Below are 17476 nucleotides of genomic sequence, written 5' to 3'. Positions count from 1 at the left end.
TTTGTGAGATGCCTGCCGCCTTGTGTAATAATAGGACTTTGTTACCATAGCGCAAGTAGTGGTACTTAATGAATTCTCATTGCTTCTTTCTAATATTTTGCTCCTTATAACGTTTAGATTCTAGGATGATAGGTAAACTTAAATTAATTGAGTAAAAACCATTTGTGAATATTTTATTGGACTGGATATTAGAATTCAGGACTGTTTTCTCTTCCCTCCCACCAATGTTTACCTGAGAAGAAAACTACGGCTTAGGAGAAAATTGGGCACGTAGATTCCAATTCCAGCTCTTCTACCAGCTAACTTGGAGACCTCACCCTCGTGGCAGCCCCTGGAGCTCAGGCGCCTGCCCTGGGAGCAGCTGTGTAATTAAGATGAAATTAGCCGGATGAGCATCAGACAGGATGCCTGGCCACATATGTTAGCTGCTTCCTCCCGCTTCTCCCCTCCTGGAGGGGAATTTATAGACAGACTTGGAGGCATTTGTTTGCCACTTGCTTGCCTGCTGTAGACATAACTGTCTTCCTGAATCTTTTTTTAAAGAAGAGTGCAAACTAAAAGATTGAGAACTGCCCAGTAATCAGCATTATGTTTTAAACGCCTGTTATAGCTTAGGGAGTGGAGATGAGGTATGATCCAGTGGGAAATGTATTTTCCTGTAAACTCTGCTGGAGCTCTGGTTAGTAGCCATAATGTGGAATGGAACGTGAAACACATTATCAATGTGATGTTTTGAGTAAGACCAGGCATCTCTGATTTCACAACCGATGAAACAGTATAGGACTTGAATGGAAGGGACTAGCTTCGATGTCCTTTTATTTCTCTTGTTTAGGACACTGTTATCTTTTTTCTTGTAGTTTCATTGAGATACCTTTGACACGTAACATTGTATTTAAGGTGTACAACATGAAGATTTGATACCTGACTATATTGTGAAATGATTATGGTGGCCTTTTTTCGTGTGTGCACTGTTTCCGGGTCTGTGGCAGGGTAGAATGTCAGAACGGAAGGAATCTTGGAAATATCGAAACCCAGAACTAAGGACTTCGGAAGGTTAACTCAGGGTTGGGGTGGGGGGAAGTGGGAATAGCAAAGTCAGGACTTGGCCTCCTTATTCAGCTGTGGTGCTGCCTCCCACCTCTGTTGCGGCGTTTAATTCAAATCTTATCCCGATGTCCATTTTAGGATGGAAAGAATTAGCCCCAATGTTTACTCTAAAATATGTCAAGTTCATATCATATCCCACAGAATTTGACACTGAATTTTCTGGAAGTGTGGCTCCCCTTCGTCCCTCTAGTTCAAATGGTAGGTCTAAGGTGACACGACTGCTTCATGGTGCAGCGGATAACAGAATTTTTTTATGGAGGCAAATCGTGGGCAGGAGAGAGCAATGGCCTTCGACCCTCAGTTCTTCCCTCTTATTAGCCGTGTGACCTTGAGCAAGTCCCGAAGCCTCTTCAAGCCTTAGGCTTTCTCCTTGGGCAGGTGAGAACGCCGTCAGCCACCTTTCCAAGACTGCACTAGGATTAACAAGAACTACATCAGATGCCTGCCTGACACACAACGGGATGGCTCCGTGGATGGGAGATACCGTTACTAACAGCGAGGGATAAAATTCCTTGTTTCCTTATTGCTGCTGCCCCCCCCACCCCACCCAGGATGCCACCCTAACAGTGTTTTGCTCTGGGAGAGGTGGGGTCCTTTCTCTGCCCCTGCAGAGGGAAGGGTGGCAAGTACTTGATTTCTCACTGGCTTCCTCTCCAATTCTCAGAAAAGGTTGCTAATTGTGATCATAAATGCACAGGTGAGCGTGTGAGGCTTTTCGAGATGGTCACTGTGTGTGTAATCTACTGGCATCGCTTCTTTCTTTGCGCCGGTGCCTGCTCTTGGGAGAGAAGGACCACCGTGCTTGGGTTGATCTCCAGCCGGGGGAGGCAAATCGGACGGTTTCCCTAGAAATTTTTACTTTCCTCCCTTCTATACTGCTTCATTGGTTGTGAAATCAGAGATGCCTTGTGTACTCAAAACATCATACTGAAAATATTTACGAGGGAAAAGATACTTAGGAAGTTTTCAGGCTGTTGACGTGGAGCCCTCACAGAGAAAGTCAGCAGAATAAGACGTTTGTAACGTACAGATGGGCTGTAGAGCGTATTACTTTAGGGTCCCGTACTAGAAATATCTCTTTCACAGGTTGGTGCAGCATGATAGAGCTGAATTTCAAGGATGCGTTTGACTCCTTTGAGAGGCTAAAAAACGAGTCCCGGTGGTCCCAGTGCTATTACGCCTATTTAACCGCAGGTGAGTAGACCACGGTCTGCACGGCCGCAGCGCGCCCTTCTCTGTCTCAGATTCGCTGACGCGCGTTGGCCGGTGGGAGAGTGATGGCAAAGGGTGCAGAAGTTGTGTTCTTCACAGTTTCCCACAGCGTGTGTTGTTTTGGGCTACAAGTAAATAGCAGCTGAGGAGCAGCTCTCCCCAGCCCATCTGAACAGCGGGGTGGTTCGATGCTGCACGCCCTGCCCCTCCCCACGTCCCCTCAGGGCTGGGTTGGTCACATGCTGGGTCCCGGAAATGCTTATTGTGAGCTTTTTGTTTTTGTCCCAAACAGCCTCAACTTACCCTTACCGCTCTCCTTTATTTTCTCAAATCTATTTTTGATTTATTAGGAATTTAAAGAATTTTAAAACATGTCTTTTAAATCGTGTTAACGTCTTTGTTTAGATTGTTAGTGCCCTGGTTACAGAGTTGTACGGATTTTGAGTAGTCTGTTCCAACCTTGTTTTACTTATTAACCCTATTATAATTACAATGTGATTTTGCAGAACACAAGGTAATTCAACACTGCATGTCATTATAGCAGAAACAACTGTAATGTCTGATAGGCATATCAGTATGTATTGCCTTTTTACCCTTAAATGAAGAGATAGAGACATGCTGCCACCTGGTGGACAAAATAGCTGTCTGTGCCCTGAGCTACAATACATGAAGTGCTGTTGTGATGCAGAATGGTCCAGGTGGAGATTGAAGAGACCCAGGTAGTTGTACATTTTCTGCCTCTAACAATGAGCTCTCCTTACACACCCATATAAGTGATTCTTTTACTTAAAATTTAAGGCTAATCCAAACATTATTTTCAATATCTTCTTATTTCTCTGAATATTTGGATTTAACAAAACGTCTCCTGTCATTCCATCCCCTTAACTGGTCTCTTTAAAATAAGATAGAATTAGAAGATGGTGACTAATGTGTCTGTCCTGGATGTTCTGAAACTACAGTCCGTGAGCAGTCGGGACGGAAGGCCCTTATACTCACAGGCCTTCCTGCAAGCCCCGCAGGTATTAATCCGTTTTCGTATGGCTCTTAGAGCTGATGTTTGAATAGGATTATTTTCAGTACGCTGCTTAGGATACTTTAAGGGTTGGTTTACAGAACTCACAGGCATCTCAGATGAAAGTAGCAGGCTTGGTGTGCGCAGCACGTGGACGAACGAAAACAGAGAGGCTGCAGCGCCCCCCAGCGGTCGTTAGGGTGTCATGGGGCCACGTAGTCACTGTGGGCAACTGTTTCTTTTTAATCGTTGTTGAGCATAGAACATGAAGAAATAATGGTACGGTGTGGGTGTGTAGAGGAGCATTTGTTCTCCAGATATTGGAAATCGCAGGATCATACCAGTTGTAGCAGATGATAAAGCGTGAAAGACTCTAGGCGCCACTTCTCCACGGGGGCTTCGTGCAGATGTGTGAGGAGCTCCACCTAAAGAGTACGTGGGGAGGGGAGGGAAGGTCACTCTGTCAAGCTCTCAGAGAAGGCTCCTTGCAGGAGCTGTCATTTGAGTTGGCCTGAAGGACAGGTACGTGTTACAGGCAGCGTCGGAGAAAATGGGCATTCAGCGACCAGAAACACTACCATTCGGGGCTTAGTTCCTTGTGCTATTTCTCTTTTTATATTTATCTCTTTTTTTGTAAGAACATTTAAGTTCTACTCTCTTGGCAAATTTCAATTTTACGATACAGTACGATCACATATAGTCACCATGTTATACGTTAGATCTTCAGACCTTATTCATCTTATGGCTGAGAGGTTTTTTTTATTACAGTAAAATATACATAAAATGTATTTTAACCATTAAAAAAAAAGGTTTTTTTGGCCGCACCACGCAGCTTACAGGATCTTAATTCCCCAGCCAGGGATCGAACCCAGGCCCCCAGCAGAGAAAGCCCAGAATCCTAACCACTGGACCGCCGGGGAAGTCCCTATTTTAACCGTTTAAGTGTGTGGTTCAGTGGCATTAAGTTCCTTCACAGCCATCACCACTGTCCAACTTCATTGTCCCAAACTGAAACTCTATGCTCATTACACAATAACTCCCCCGTCCCCAGCCACTAACCACCACTGCTGTACTTTCTGTCTGTGTGAACTGGATTATTTTAGGTAAGTGGACTTGATGGAAGCTGGTTTATTTCACTTAGCGTAGTGCCCTCAAGGTTCATCCATATTGTAGTATGTGTCAGAATTTCATTCATGTTTAAGGCTGGATAATATTCCGTTGTATGTACAGACCATGTTTTGTTTATCCGTTCATCGTCAGTGGATGCTTGGGTTGTTTCCCACCCTTTGGCCATTGTGAGTGATGCTGCTGTGAACACGGTTCTTTCTGAGACCCTGCTTTCAATTCTGTTGGGTATGTTACCCAGAAGAAGTTAACCGAAAAGCTTAGTCTTAATGGCTGAGCCAAGCATCCTAAGTTCTGCGTGGGTCTCAGACTTAGGGTAAATCAGAGACGCTCATGCTTTCAAACATCTGCGTCTTTTAGAGCAACTGTCTGTAACTGTACTGAGAGGAGGTGGTGTATATTCTTCAGGATCTGAGGTATTAGTGTTGTAGAAACTGCAAAGGCGATTCAGATCCTGATACCGTTGATGTTTATGACTCTCTTGTGTACCCACACTTGCTCATTCTTTTTTTAATATTATGTGACTATATAATAATGTTACCAGTTATCTGAGGAGACCTCAGGCTAGGGGCAGCGGAAATTATTCTTTTTAATTGATCTACTGTGTGACCTCAGGCAAGACTTTTACTTTCCTGGACCTCTACATCCTCTGATCTATAATATATTGGAGTTGTTTTACAGAACGATCACTGAACTTCTTCCTGGTTTTGAAATGTTATAACCCAACCGATGAGGTCATTTTGGATGGGTTCAGGCCACCACATCTGGAGCAGTGCTGCTCTTATAACTGGGGGTGATCTCTCCTTTTGAATATTCAGGCTAATCCCACTTATTCCCAGTAGAAATCTTCTGCCTTTCCCATCACCTTGATGACCTCAGCTTTCTGCAAACCTTGCTGCTTGTGCCTCTTTGACCCTTCCGTTAGCTGCCCATCCTCTGACATGCCATAGCCCTGTGCCTGGCTTGACCAAGCCCCAAAGTGCGAGTATGGGACCACCCAGTTGTAGGACTACTCGAATAAAGAAGAAAGAACTAGCAAATCAATGGATATTCCAACTGGGGGTTGAAAAACGATATGTGGCAAAGACAAAAGCAACAAAAAGTTAACGGAAATGAATTCATCTTCATGGGAGTTGAAAAGAGGACAACAAAGAGTAGTTGGTAAAGTTCCAATGAAGGGATGGGACTGCAGCCTGGTGTGAAGTTTGGAGAAGGTAGCGAGCAGGTGAACCAAAGGAAATACGACTACATCTTTGCCGGGGGCTCTGGGTGGGATGAAGACAGCATGCAGACCATCAAAATCTTACCCCCCTCCAAGGCTCAGCTTGACTCTTAGTTCCTCAAAGCTGCCCTGATCACTCCAGAGAGAAACCATCCCTTCCCTTGTTGAGCTTTTCCAAAAGTACTTTGGTGCCAGGACTCCCAAGGCTCTCATCACTATATACATTGTAGCTCTGGACTGTGTGTCTTCTCTCTCCAGCTGAAATTTAAGTTTCTTCTGGGTGTAAACGTGTGTGTTTCTTCTTCACATTCTTGCTGGCGGCTGTAGGTGGTAGGTGCCCAGTAAACGTGCAGGACTAATTCATGACTTTCTTGCCAGGTGCAGGGGTATCCTTCTACTACCGTGAGGCTTTCACAATCCTCCTGGCTCCTAAGTGTTCTTGCCTAGATTCCTTTTTCTTCCACTTTCCGAGTACGTGAGCTCTAAATGGACTGTAGTTTGTGATAATATCTGGGGGTTTTGTTAATGTTCAAGACTAGACTATCTTCCCCAAAGAGGACTTAGGACTGTAGTTTTCCCACCTGTCCCCGCCCCCCCCACCACCCCAAAGCGCAGGGAACCTAGCGCCAGGGAAATAGATTTTTTTGTTTTGTTTATTTTTGGCTGCGTTGGGTCTTCGTTGCTGCGTGCAGCCTTTCTCTAGTCGGCGAGCGGGGGCAACTCTTCGTTGCGTTGCCCAGGCTTCTTGTTGCGGAGCACGAGCCCTAGGCAAGCAGGCTCAGTAGTTGTGGCACAGGGGTTAGTTGCTCCGAGACCTGTGGGATCTTCCCGGACCGGGGATCGGGCACGCGTCCGCTGCATTGGCAGGCGGATTCTTAACCACTGCGCCACCAGGGAAGTCCCGGGAAATAGTTGTTGAAATGGTGGAACGACGATCAGCAGGGTGGTGTAGTCCCATGTGTAACAGTCTTTAAAAATATTTGCTCCCATTCTTTCCTTTGGTAACATTTTCCAAGTATCATCAACCTAGGTATCCGTTAGTGGCATTTTCCCCCTAATACTTAAGGATTACAACGATGGTTTCTCACAGTTTGTCAGGGAGCCACCGGTGATGTGGACGGGGCACAGATTGTCTTTAAAGAAGTTCAGAAACTCTTCAAAAGGAAGAACAATCAGATTGAACAGTTCTCAGTGAAAAAGGTATGTTGGAACCTGTTGGTCTGGTGTGTCATTTATGATGGATATTTGCAACCATTGCCACCTTGGACAGGTTTTAAGAAATCATATGCAAAGCTGGCAACCTAACGCCACGCAAAATGCAGTTCACGACTGTGGAGAGAATTTACTCCCGTGTCATTCTTCTGCTCTGAATGCAAAGTACTGTTTGGTTGCAGATCATTAGAGCAGTTGTTTCTTTGAATGGATAGAGACATTACAGATCCTGTGGAGCTCAGGAGCCTCCAGAGAGGAGGAACATCTGTCTGAAGAGCTAGGTAGTCTCAGAAGAATGCAAATCCGCAGAACCTGGGCAAGAGATACAGACTGTTAGTTCTCATAGAGTGAAAGCATCACGTTCTGCCCTAATAAAAAACAAAAGTGTGCATCAAATATACCAGCAGAAGGGCCCAGGGCTGTAGGGACAAAGCCCTTAATTTACTTCTGTACTTTTAAGAATACAGTTTAGCTGAATTACCATGGGTTACCTGACAACTTATATCCTGAATTTTCCAGGTTTTTAGTTGTAAGTTTTTATTGAATGAACATTGAATGATTTAGTGTGAGTATAAACTAGATTGTAATGTGGAATGCCCCTGAGAGGACTGGGACTAATGAGAAAACTAAAACGTCAATAAGACGGTAACTGAAAGGCATCTAGTATTGCATCCTTCATATAAACCCATCAAGTTATTATTTGTCACCCAGCTTTTATAAATTTCTTTGACTTAGAATGAAACTAGATTCATTTCAGTTTAAAGTTTTCAAAATATATCCTGGATCTTGATAGTAGATTGAATTGAATAAGAGAAAGGCATATCTACCAATATATTAAAAATCAGAGAGCAAAATTTAGAGAGAAATTTTCATTTTTAACTTTGCAGGAGGGGATCGTTCATATCAGACATGAACCATGTATTTTTTAATCTCTGAAGTATATTTTTATCTGAATTTGTTTTTTTTCTAATGTTGCCTAATCATTCCAACTGCTTGCAGGCAGAGAGATTTCGGAAACAAACCCCAACCAAAGCGCTGTGCGTGCTGGCGTCCATTGAAGTGTTGTACTTGTGGAAAGCCCTCCCCAACTGCTCCCTCCCCAACCTACAGAGGATGAGTCAAGGTAAAAAAACAAAACAAAACTGTGCACGGCAGCTTGTTCCTTCAGTGTGTCACTAATCTCCTCTGATTCAGAGAGTACAAATCTGTCATTCTGGGACAAATGGTGCGATGGTTGAAAAAGTTCCATCACTTAGGTGATGGAAGTAGGAGGCACTGGAAGGGACAGATGTACTTGCCTTGTCCGCAGTGTGTGGCGATGCACACTGATCGTCAGGGTTGTTAATCCTAAAGCCATGCGGGTGGCTGGAAGCATACGTTTCCACCTGCCCCCCGCAATGAAACCTCTTTTTTCATGTGGACATCCATTAAAATGCACAGATATTAAGCGTACGTGCAGTTCAGTGAGTTTTGACAAATATATACACTGTGGCATCCACCCCATGATCAAGACATAGAACATTTCTTCCACCCCTGAGATTTCCCTTATGCCCCTTCTCAGTCAGGCCCCACCCATGGCAACCCCTGTTCTGATTTTTCTCTCCACAGATTACATTTTAACTTCGTACAAGTGGAATCAGACAGTGTGTACTTTTTAGTGCGTGGCTTCATTTGTGCAGCCTAGTGTCTGTGACACCCACGTTGTATCTGTGTCAGTAGTTTGTTCCTCTCACTTGTTGAGTGGAATTCCATCGTATGGCTATACCTGTCCCACGATTTTTTTTATTCCTTCTCCTACGGGACATTTGGTTTTTTTCTGGGTGTTTAGCGACCGTGCGTAAAGCTGCTACAAACATAAGTGTGCAACATAAGTGTACTGACCTTTTGTGTGGAATTACATAATGATTTCTCTTGAGTAGACACCAAGGAGTATAATTGGGAACCTACCTTTTTGATTCATATGTTTAAAAAATCATAAGACTATAAGTTATGGTAATAAAACCTTCATAAAGTCATTTTTATTATAGTTGTAGGAGAAGTTCATGGAGAGAATAAGTCTTTTAGTAAAATAAAGCTTTACTGGTTATTAAAGAAATATTGTGGGCTTCCCTGTTGGCACAGTGGTTAAGAATCTGCCTGCCAATGCAGGGGACACGGGTTCGAGCCCTGGTCCAGGAAGATCCCACATGCCACGGAGCAGCTAAGCCCGTGCACCACAACTACTGAGCCTGCGCTCTAGAGCCTGAGAGCCACAACTACTGAGCCCGTGTGCCACAACTACTGAAGCTTGCATGCCTAGAGCCTGTGCTCCGCAACAAGAGAAGCCACCGCAGTGAGAAGCCCGCACACCGCAACAGAGTAGCCCCGCTCGCAGCAGCTAGAGAAAGCCTGCGTGCAGCAACGAAGACCCAATGCAGCCAAAAATAAATAAAATAAAAATAAATAAATTTAAAAAAAAAGAAATACTGTAACATTTCTTCTAAAGGTATAATGGCAGACATTTGAATGATATTTTATAGTCTGGCAGATTATTTCCTTTGCTCTTCACTGGAACCCAGGGAAGTAGAAAAGGCGGACAGCATTGTTGTGCCCATTTTATAATGAGGAAGGCGAGACTCGGAACAGGTGACTTGCCCAGCTCCCATAGGACCAAGTGTCTCTGCTGCTGGTCTGAGGATGGCACATTGACTAGCAAAGCTTTCAGCTCTCTACACACAGCTTCATCTTCCTGGGAGCATGAAGATATTTAAACCATGCAGCTGGAAAAATGATTACATGGTGAGAGTGCTGTGTTAAAACACAGGGACTTCCTGGTGGCGCAGTGGTTAAGAATCCACCTGCCAATGTAGGGGACACGGGCTCGAGCCCTGGTCCGGGAAGATCCCACATGCTGCGGAGCAACTAAGCCCGTGCGCCACAACTACTGAGCCTGTGCTCTAGAGCCCGCGAGCCACAACTACTGAAGCCCGTGTGCCTAGAGCCCATGCTCCGCAACAAGAGAAGCCACTGCAATGAGAAGCCCACGCACCGCAACGAAGAGTAGCCCCCTCTCGCCATAACTGGAGAAAGCCCATGTGCAGCAACAAAGACCCAACATGGCCAAAAATAAATAAATAAATAAATTAATTAAAAAAAAACAAACACACACACATACAGTTATCCCTGTGTATCTGTGGGGGATTGGTTCCAGGACCCCCTACACATACCAAAATCCGCGCATGTGCAAGTCCCTCATATAAAATGGTGTAGTATTTGCATATAACCTACGTGCACTTTTCCATGTTTACGTTAACTCATCTCCAGATTACTTGTAATACCTGATATGATGTAAATGCTATATATGTAGTTGCAAATACAATGTAAATAGTATGTAATTAGTTGCTTTCTGGAATTTTTTATTTTCCCAGAATATTTTCAATCCACAGTTGGTTGCATCCGTGAATGCAGAACCTGTGGGTATGAAATGCCACTGACTGTTCATCCAGAAAGATGGTTTTATAGAAAGCAGTTACCTTTGGAAATGAAGTCTTAGTCACATATATGCTGCTGTTTTCCAAAAGTGATTTAGTATTAATATTTTGGACTTATTCAAAACTAGTGGCTGTATAAAATTTGTCAGATTTCTTTGTAGTCACACTTGTTTTTGATCAAATGTAGCGTTTTCCCTTGAATCACATACTTTTATCATCAGAATTCCCTGCAGATGCCTGTTGCTTATTTAAAAAAAAAAAAGGTTCCCTCTCAAAGGTCAAAAAATTGGTCAGTGTTGATATTCCAGAGCAAAGTAATGCAACTCCAAAAGAAGTTGTGTGCAAAGGCCCTGTAATTAGGGTGTGTAACCCTCCTAAGGGAATTACTTGAAAGGAAACAATTTTCTCGGATGTTCAAGTTCTGCTCTGTTTAAAAAGATTCATAATTTTAAACCCATCCCTGGTTGTTGATGCAAGTCTGGAATATCTACCAATGTCTAACTCAAAAGACCAGTAAGGAATTTTAGGTAGTCTTTTTGTTTTTAAATACATTTATTTATTTATTTATTTTATTCATTTTTTTAGTTTTTGGCTGCATTGGGTCTTCATTGCTGCTCACGGGCTTTCTCTAGTTGCAGCCAGCGGGGGCTACTCTTCGTTGCGGTGCACGGGCTCTAGGTGTGCGGCCTTCAGTAGTTGTGACATGCAGGCTCAGTAGTTGCGGTTTGCAGGCTCTAGAGCACAGGCTCAGTAGTTGTGGCGCATGGGCTTAGTTGCTCTGCAGCATATGGGATCTTCCCAGACCAGGGCTCGAGCCCATGTCCCCTGCATTGGCAGGTGGATTCTTAACCACTGCACCACCAGGGAAGCCCCTTAGGTATTCTTTTTAATGCACAAGTGCAGGATGATATGTTTAGAGATAATTAAAACAGACATGCAGATATAAAATGGTAACTGGCAGGCACAAGAACGATCATCACTTAATGTGACTAAATATTCTCTGAGCTCCTTTCCAGCTGTCAAAATAGACAACAACGATGTGGCCCTGGGGAGGGAGGCGGGCTCTGGAGTGAATATGAGATAATTCTCTAATATTTTTGCTAAAAATCCAGTTAAGAGAGCTGTTAATTAGATTATCTCATTCTCCAGTGTTAAGCAGTAATGATCCAAATCGACTCAGTCATATAGAAAACAGGTGAAGATCTTTGTAGAAAAATAGTTAAGTTCCAGGAGAAAAAAGCCACCTGATCGTGGGTGATAAGAGGTCATCTGCATTGATTACATTCCCCATCAGGCCCACACAGCTTTGTGCGCTCAGCTTATCACAGTTCCTGTCTGTGACTCCCTGCATCAGCAGAGCTCGCTGGATTCTTATATCCTTGTCTTGTAATTTCATTCATTCCCTTCCTCACCCACCTGCCCATCTCCACTACATTCTTCCTCTGCGTTTTAAGGATGTTACCGTGTATTCTCAGCACAGCAGTCAGAGTGCTCCCATTAAAACCTAAGTCATGCGATGGTGGTTCACTTCTGAGACCTTCTGTGGCCTCATCTTATTCAAAGTAAAAGTCTGGATCCATTGAGTGGCCTATGGTCTGTACACACGCCCCCACTGCCATTGCCTCTCACCACGCTTCCCCCCCGCTCACCAGGCTCCAGCCACACTCCTTACTGATCTTGAACACACCAGGCACGTGCAGCCCTTAGTGCCTTTGCACTTGCTGTTCTCTGCCTTCAAAAGCTCTTCCCACAAATATCCACATGGCCCCTTCACTCATTTTGTTCACATCTTTACCCACCTGTGGCTTTTTCAATGGGCCTTAACCTGTACCTTTCCGACACACATGCACACTGCTATCCCCTCTCCTGGCTTTATTTTTTACCTTAGTGTGTACACTTCCTTAATACACTTATTTTACCTATCTGTCTTTTGTGTTATCTCTCTCCTCCACAAAATGTTAGTTTCCTAAGGGCAGGAATTTTTTTCTCTTTGGTCACTGCTGTCATATAGTAGTTGCTCAGTAAATATTGAATGAATGAGTAGAATTAGTGAATGAATGAGGGGATGAATGAAGTACATTCCCCTTTCCTTAACACTGCCACTGCCTTAATATCTTTTGAGTACTTTTTCTGTGGAGGTATTTTCAGCCTAGGTTTTTGAGGCACCTCCTGCTTCTATAGGTTTAGACTTTTCTTCACATTTACCTCTTTGCCACTCTACCCAGCTCTTCCAGGAACTTCCAAAACTTTTTCTGGAACCTTGAGCACGCTCGCTCGCGCTCTCTCTCTCTCTCTCTCTCTCTCTCTCTCTATATATATATATATATATATATATATACACACACCTACATATACACATACATACAAATATATCACACATATGTACATATATACATGTACATACATTTATGTGTGATATACGTGTGTATGTGTGTACATATATATTGTATGTGTATGTTTCTATAAAATCTTTTCAAATCTCAGTATCTTTATTGGTTCACAGAAATAATTACTATTTTTCCCCCTGTATTAGCTCCACTATGTTTCCAATTTCCACTCTTTTCATTTCCTCGGAAAACTTCCATGTTATCCTCCCAACATGTGTGCCCATCCTCCGCAGTAGATGGCAAGCTTCTCGAGGTGGAGGGATCAAGTCTGATGCCCTCTCAGAGACTGGTGCAGTACCTCCTACAAACATGTGAAGGTGCTCATTGCATGGTTTTTTGAATTAATATGATGCAATTGAAAGATACCAATAGACTATTTTTCAGAGCAGTTTTAGATTGAAGCAAAATTGGACAGAAAGGACAGAGAGTTCCTACACACCTCAAACCTCCCCCCCGCCATGTGTACCCACACAGCCTCTCCAACCATTAACATCCCCCCGTTGCGGTGCATTCGTTACAGCTGATGAAGCAACACTGGCACAGCATTATCGCCGGAAGTCCGTAATTTACATTAGAGTGTATGCTTTGTTTCGTACATTCTGTGGGATCTGACAAATGTATCATGACATGTATCCGCTCTTACAGATAGTATGATACAGAATAGTTTCACTGGCCTGAAAATCCCCTGTGCTCTACCTTCCAGACCTCTGGCAACTCACCACAGTTTTGCCTTTTCCGGAACGTCATGTAGTTGCAGTTGTACAGTATGCAGCCTTTTCACATTGGCTTCTTTGACCTAGTAACAATACGATGCAAGTTTGAGCCTTCTTCGCACCATGTAGTTTGATATCTTTGTCTTTCTTTGACTAAGGATACTCACTAATGGATGAGGAAGGGAAACCTTCTCAGTTTGAACTTGAATACGTTGCTAAACAATGAATGCTTAACTCTTGATGATATTTAAGGAATTAAGTGAACGTATTTCCTTCCTGCTGTTTTCGCTTCTCTTTAAGCTTGCCATGAAGTGGATGATTCATCTGTCGTTGGATTAAAGTATTTGTTTCTTGGTGCCATACACAAATGTCTAGGGAACTCAGAAGATGCTGTCCAGGTAAACTGTTCATGGGGTGTCATGGCTAAGGAAACTAAACTGTGAAAACCTACATATACGCTTGGGAATAAGAAAAAGGAGAAAGCGTTACATAAAGGTAATCTCCCACTGCAGTGAGTTTCATCCACTTTATTTGATGATGGTCATCTTCTCAGATGCCAGAAGTTGATGACGGTTCATACTAGCTTTTAATGTGACTTCAGAGCCTTAGAATACTTCTTCACCTATGGGCTTCTTTTCTGGCACTAGCTGTTTATCAAAGATGACAGCCTCAATTGGAGGAGGAAGAAATGAGGAGGCAGACAATTTTGAAGGAGCAGAGGGAAGCCTCCTAGCTAGGTAAATACAAATATGATCAGGCATGTCAGCCTGTGTCCACTTTTCCTCCCTCTATAACTGCAGATTATCGATGCATTACTGAGGTGAGGTCTAGAAAGTTGTTAGCTTAAGATATTCTGCGAACGTACTCTATGAAAAAGAACCATTCATTATCTTCAAATGTAGTTGGAGGGATTTTTCTGAGTTTTTTGTTTGGTGGTGGTTGTTTTTTTTTAACATACATCCAGGTGTTATTTTGATTATTCTTTGAGAGAGTTCATGTACTGTAGTAACAGACTTCGGCTTTTAAATCCTAGGGTGTTGATACACTTGTATTATAATTTAAAATTAATTTTCAGTGTGGGGTATAATAGCTATTACACAGCTCTAAATAGCTTATTTTAGATCATATGCTTAAGTATCAGTAAGATACAGTCAAGACACCTGTCAAGAGATGGTTCTTGGCTTGTTACTTTCTGTCTTAAATATTAAAATGGAATGTTCAGATTTGGAGATGCTGATAAAGATGTTCTCTGCAATAAAATCAGCAGAGGCTGGTGTGTCAACTAGGAAAATAAATAGCACAGATTGGGCTGACTGATGGGTAACATATACTGGCGCAAGTTCACCAGACAGGTATGTAAAGGACTTATAAGATATGGATGAGAATAAATGGGAAGGAACAAAGATGCAGAAAAGGAGAAAATCTGATACAGAATAGACATCCTCCTAAAGATGTGATGAGGCTTAAGTAGGAAAATGAGCCTAAGTAGAGAAATGAATTAATTCCAAAAATATTCGTATTACTTTCAGTTCTTTCAGCGAGCTGTTAAAGATGAGTTGTGTCGTCAGAATAACTTATATGTTCAGCCATATGCTTGCTATGAACTTGGCTGTCTTCTGTTAGACAAACCAGAGGTAAGATCTTATCTATTTTCTTAAATTATGCTCATCAGCAAAACTGTGCAAGTGAACAAGCACAAAACATCCTTCATTTAAAGTAAGTTGATTGAATATAGTGTGTTTTTGTTTTGTTTTCCTTGATTTCACATAGAATGAATCCAAGAAGCTATTAATCCTATCTCACTGTGTTTAAGGAGGTAATCTCTTCCCTGGAATTAGTATGATAAATGTAACTTTGGGGACAAAAATTCATTTGGGGCAAAATCATTGCCTTTTCTAGAGTGGTCTGGTATGATGTAATGTGGTTTATTCAGAGTACAGAATTGCATTGTGATTCTAGCTCTGCCGTTTATTTTTATTTAGTGTATGATATGGTTAAGTTATTTAACCACATACCTTCTTCCTAATCTGTAAAACAGGATAAAAAATACCTCCCTTGCCAATTCAATAATGATTGTAGTGAGAATAAAGGAGGATGGTGTGTAGGATTACTTAAAAATTTTAGAATACCTTATAAGTTTGACGGTCATCATTAAGATGCATATTTAAGCACAGTGGGGCAGTTTTTTTAAAAGTGAATTTTAATAATGCTGGATTTGCTTGGTACCTTCTTTTAGAAGCTCAATTACATACTATTGACTGTATAAAATTCTAATTTTCAGTAAATTCAAGTCAGCCTTCAAATATATGGACTTTTTTAAAGTTGAGCTAAATCAACAGAAATATTCTAGCCTAATCCTTAAATATGTAGCTTATCTTGCCAAGGATAGGCTGTTAATTGGTAACTCTTTTCATTTGAATTTCTAATTTTACCAAAATAGAAAATGCAATTTTTATGAATTTTGGTAGAAACTTCTAACACCATATTCTTTAAGGAAATTTTTACTCTTAATGCAGCCTTAAAATATATACATAAACTACAAGAAGACTGGTCTGTCTCTTGAAAAATGAAGTTGATATTCTCAATCAGTAATGCCTTCAAAAAAACTTACTGACTTCAAATAAACTTAAATTATCATCAATTTTGCGTTTTTTAGTAAGATCTTAAACTATTACACTCTTCTAAAATATGACAGCCCTTTATAAAATAATAATGAAGATTATGAAAAATTATTTATCAAGTAATGCCTTAATGTAAACATGTAAACAGCATTATATTAAAGAAAAATTGAGTCAGTATGCTTGAATGAGCACTTGACTCCCCTCTATGTCACTGTGAATTTTTTGAATTAATATATCTTCCTATTATAACATTTTCTGCTTGAGTGTATATAAATATAGATGTTAAGAGATAATGTGTTTTTCTTACATTCATAGACTGTAGGAAGAGGCAGAAGTCTCCTTCTTCAAGCAAAGGTAAAAATGCCTAAAAATGCTCAATCTCTCTCTTTCCAGTGACCCTTCTTATCCTCCGTAGTGTACTCTGGAGTCTGAATTCAAGAAATTTTGTGAAATGATTGTCTTGGTTGGTATTTCTGGAGGAGAAACTGATAACTGAATCAGTGAGCAGTTGATTTTTAAGTGAAGTTACACATGAAGCTCTTATGAAATTGCTCATCCTGCTTTATAAAAACTCTTCTCATTTGAGTGGGAAAATAACTGTTGATTTCATAACTGTGTTCTTGAGTTAAGAAGTTCTAACAGCAACTTCCACTGAGCCCAGCTTAAGACTGCTGTCCCAGGAATAACATGAGGGAAATTTTCCAAAGACAGCATTAATAATGCTCAGTTGACATTTTAAAAACGGACACAAAGCTTGAGGTTTGGGAAATAAGAAAAATCAAGTGAATGCAAAACCTTTGTTAGGAGTGTAAGGAATTTTACTTGGGGCAGTACAAAGCTTGGTGTGATTAATACTGTAGTATTACAGACAGCTTAGCTAATACTCTCTTTCTCTTGTCTTTCAGGAGGATTTCTCTGGCTACGACTTTGAAAACAGATTGCACGTCCGCATCCATGCTGCTCTGGCTTCGATGAGGGAATTGGTTCCTCAGTGACAGACCCGAAGTTCCCGCTCTGTCCCTCCCCACACAGGTTCTGCACTTTAAAAGTAGAGGACACAGCTCTTACGAAGATCAGCTCTTCTTCTGAAAACCACCTGGGCCTGGGACACATTTTCTCAGTTAGGTTGATGTATTAAAGATCTCCTCTTTTAAACACATAGCTAAAAAGTAATAATGATGATGATAATAGTAATAATAACTAACCACCTGGGGAGAGGGTTAAGTGACCTTGTTCAAACATTTTAGTTTTGTGATTTATTATTTTTTAAATAAAATTCAACGAAATATTCAACCTGCAATCTCGTAGGAATGCCTACTTGAAGCACACATCTGACTGGGTAACACTAAGAGGTACCTGTAAAATTATTAACAGTATCACGACATAGCACTTATA

General features: G+C 41.8%; 1 protein-coding gene across 5 annotated transcripts in view; it reads left to right on the top strand.

The window, feature by feature from the left end:
- The window catches only part of TTC39C (tetratricopeptide repeat domain 39C), a 100895-nt gene extending 83521 nt beyond the window's left edge, over positions 1–17374 (top strand). For 4 of the 5 annotated variants that reach the window (XM_060121909.1, XM_060121910.1, XM_060121912.1 and 1 more), the window contains 7 exons: positions 2194–2301; positions 6769–6878; positions 7890–8013; positions 13761–13858; positions 14990–15094; positions 16397–16435; positions 16987–17374. In XM_060121909.1, the coding sequence (XP_059977892.1) occupies positions 2194–2301; positions 6769–6878; positions 7890–8013; positions 13761–13858; positions 14990–15094; positions 16397–16435; positions 16987–17076 (674 nt within the window). In that variant the 3' untranslated portion in view covers positions 17077–17374. Of the gene's footprint in view, positions 1–2193; positions 2302–6768; positions 6879–7889; positions 8014–9038; positions 9338–13760; positions 13859–14989; positions 15095–16396; positions 16436–16986 lie in introns of those variants that run through there. The other variant, XM_060121911.1, reaches the window with a different exon arrangement.
- The last annotated feature ends 102 nt before the right edge of the window (positions 17375–17476 follow it).

Source organism: Lagenorhynchus albirostris, chromosome 14 (genome assembly GCF_949774975.1).
Source record: "Lagenorhynchus albirostris chromosome 14, mLagAlb1.1, whole genome shotgun sequence".
NCBI lineage: Eukaryota > Metazoa > Chordata > Mammalia > Artiodactyla > Delphinidae > Lagenorhynchus > Lagenorhynchus albirostris.
This window is presented reverse-complemented; position numbering and strand designations above follow the sequence as displayed.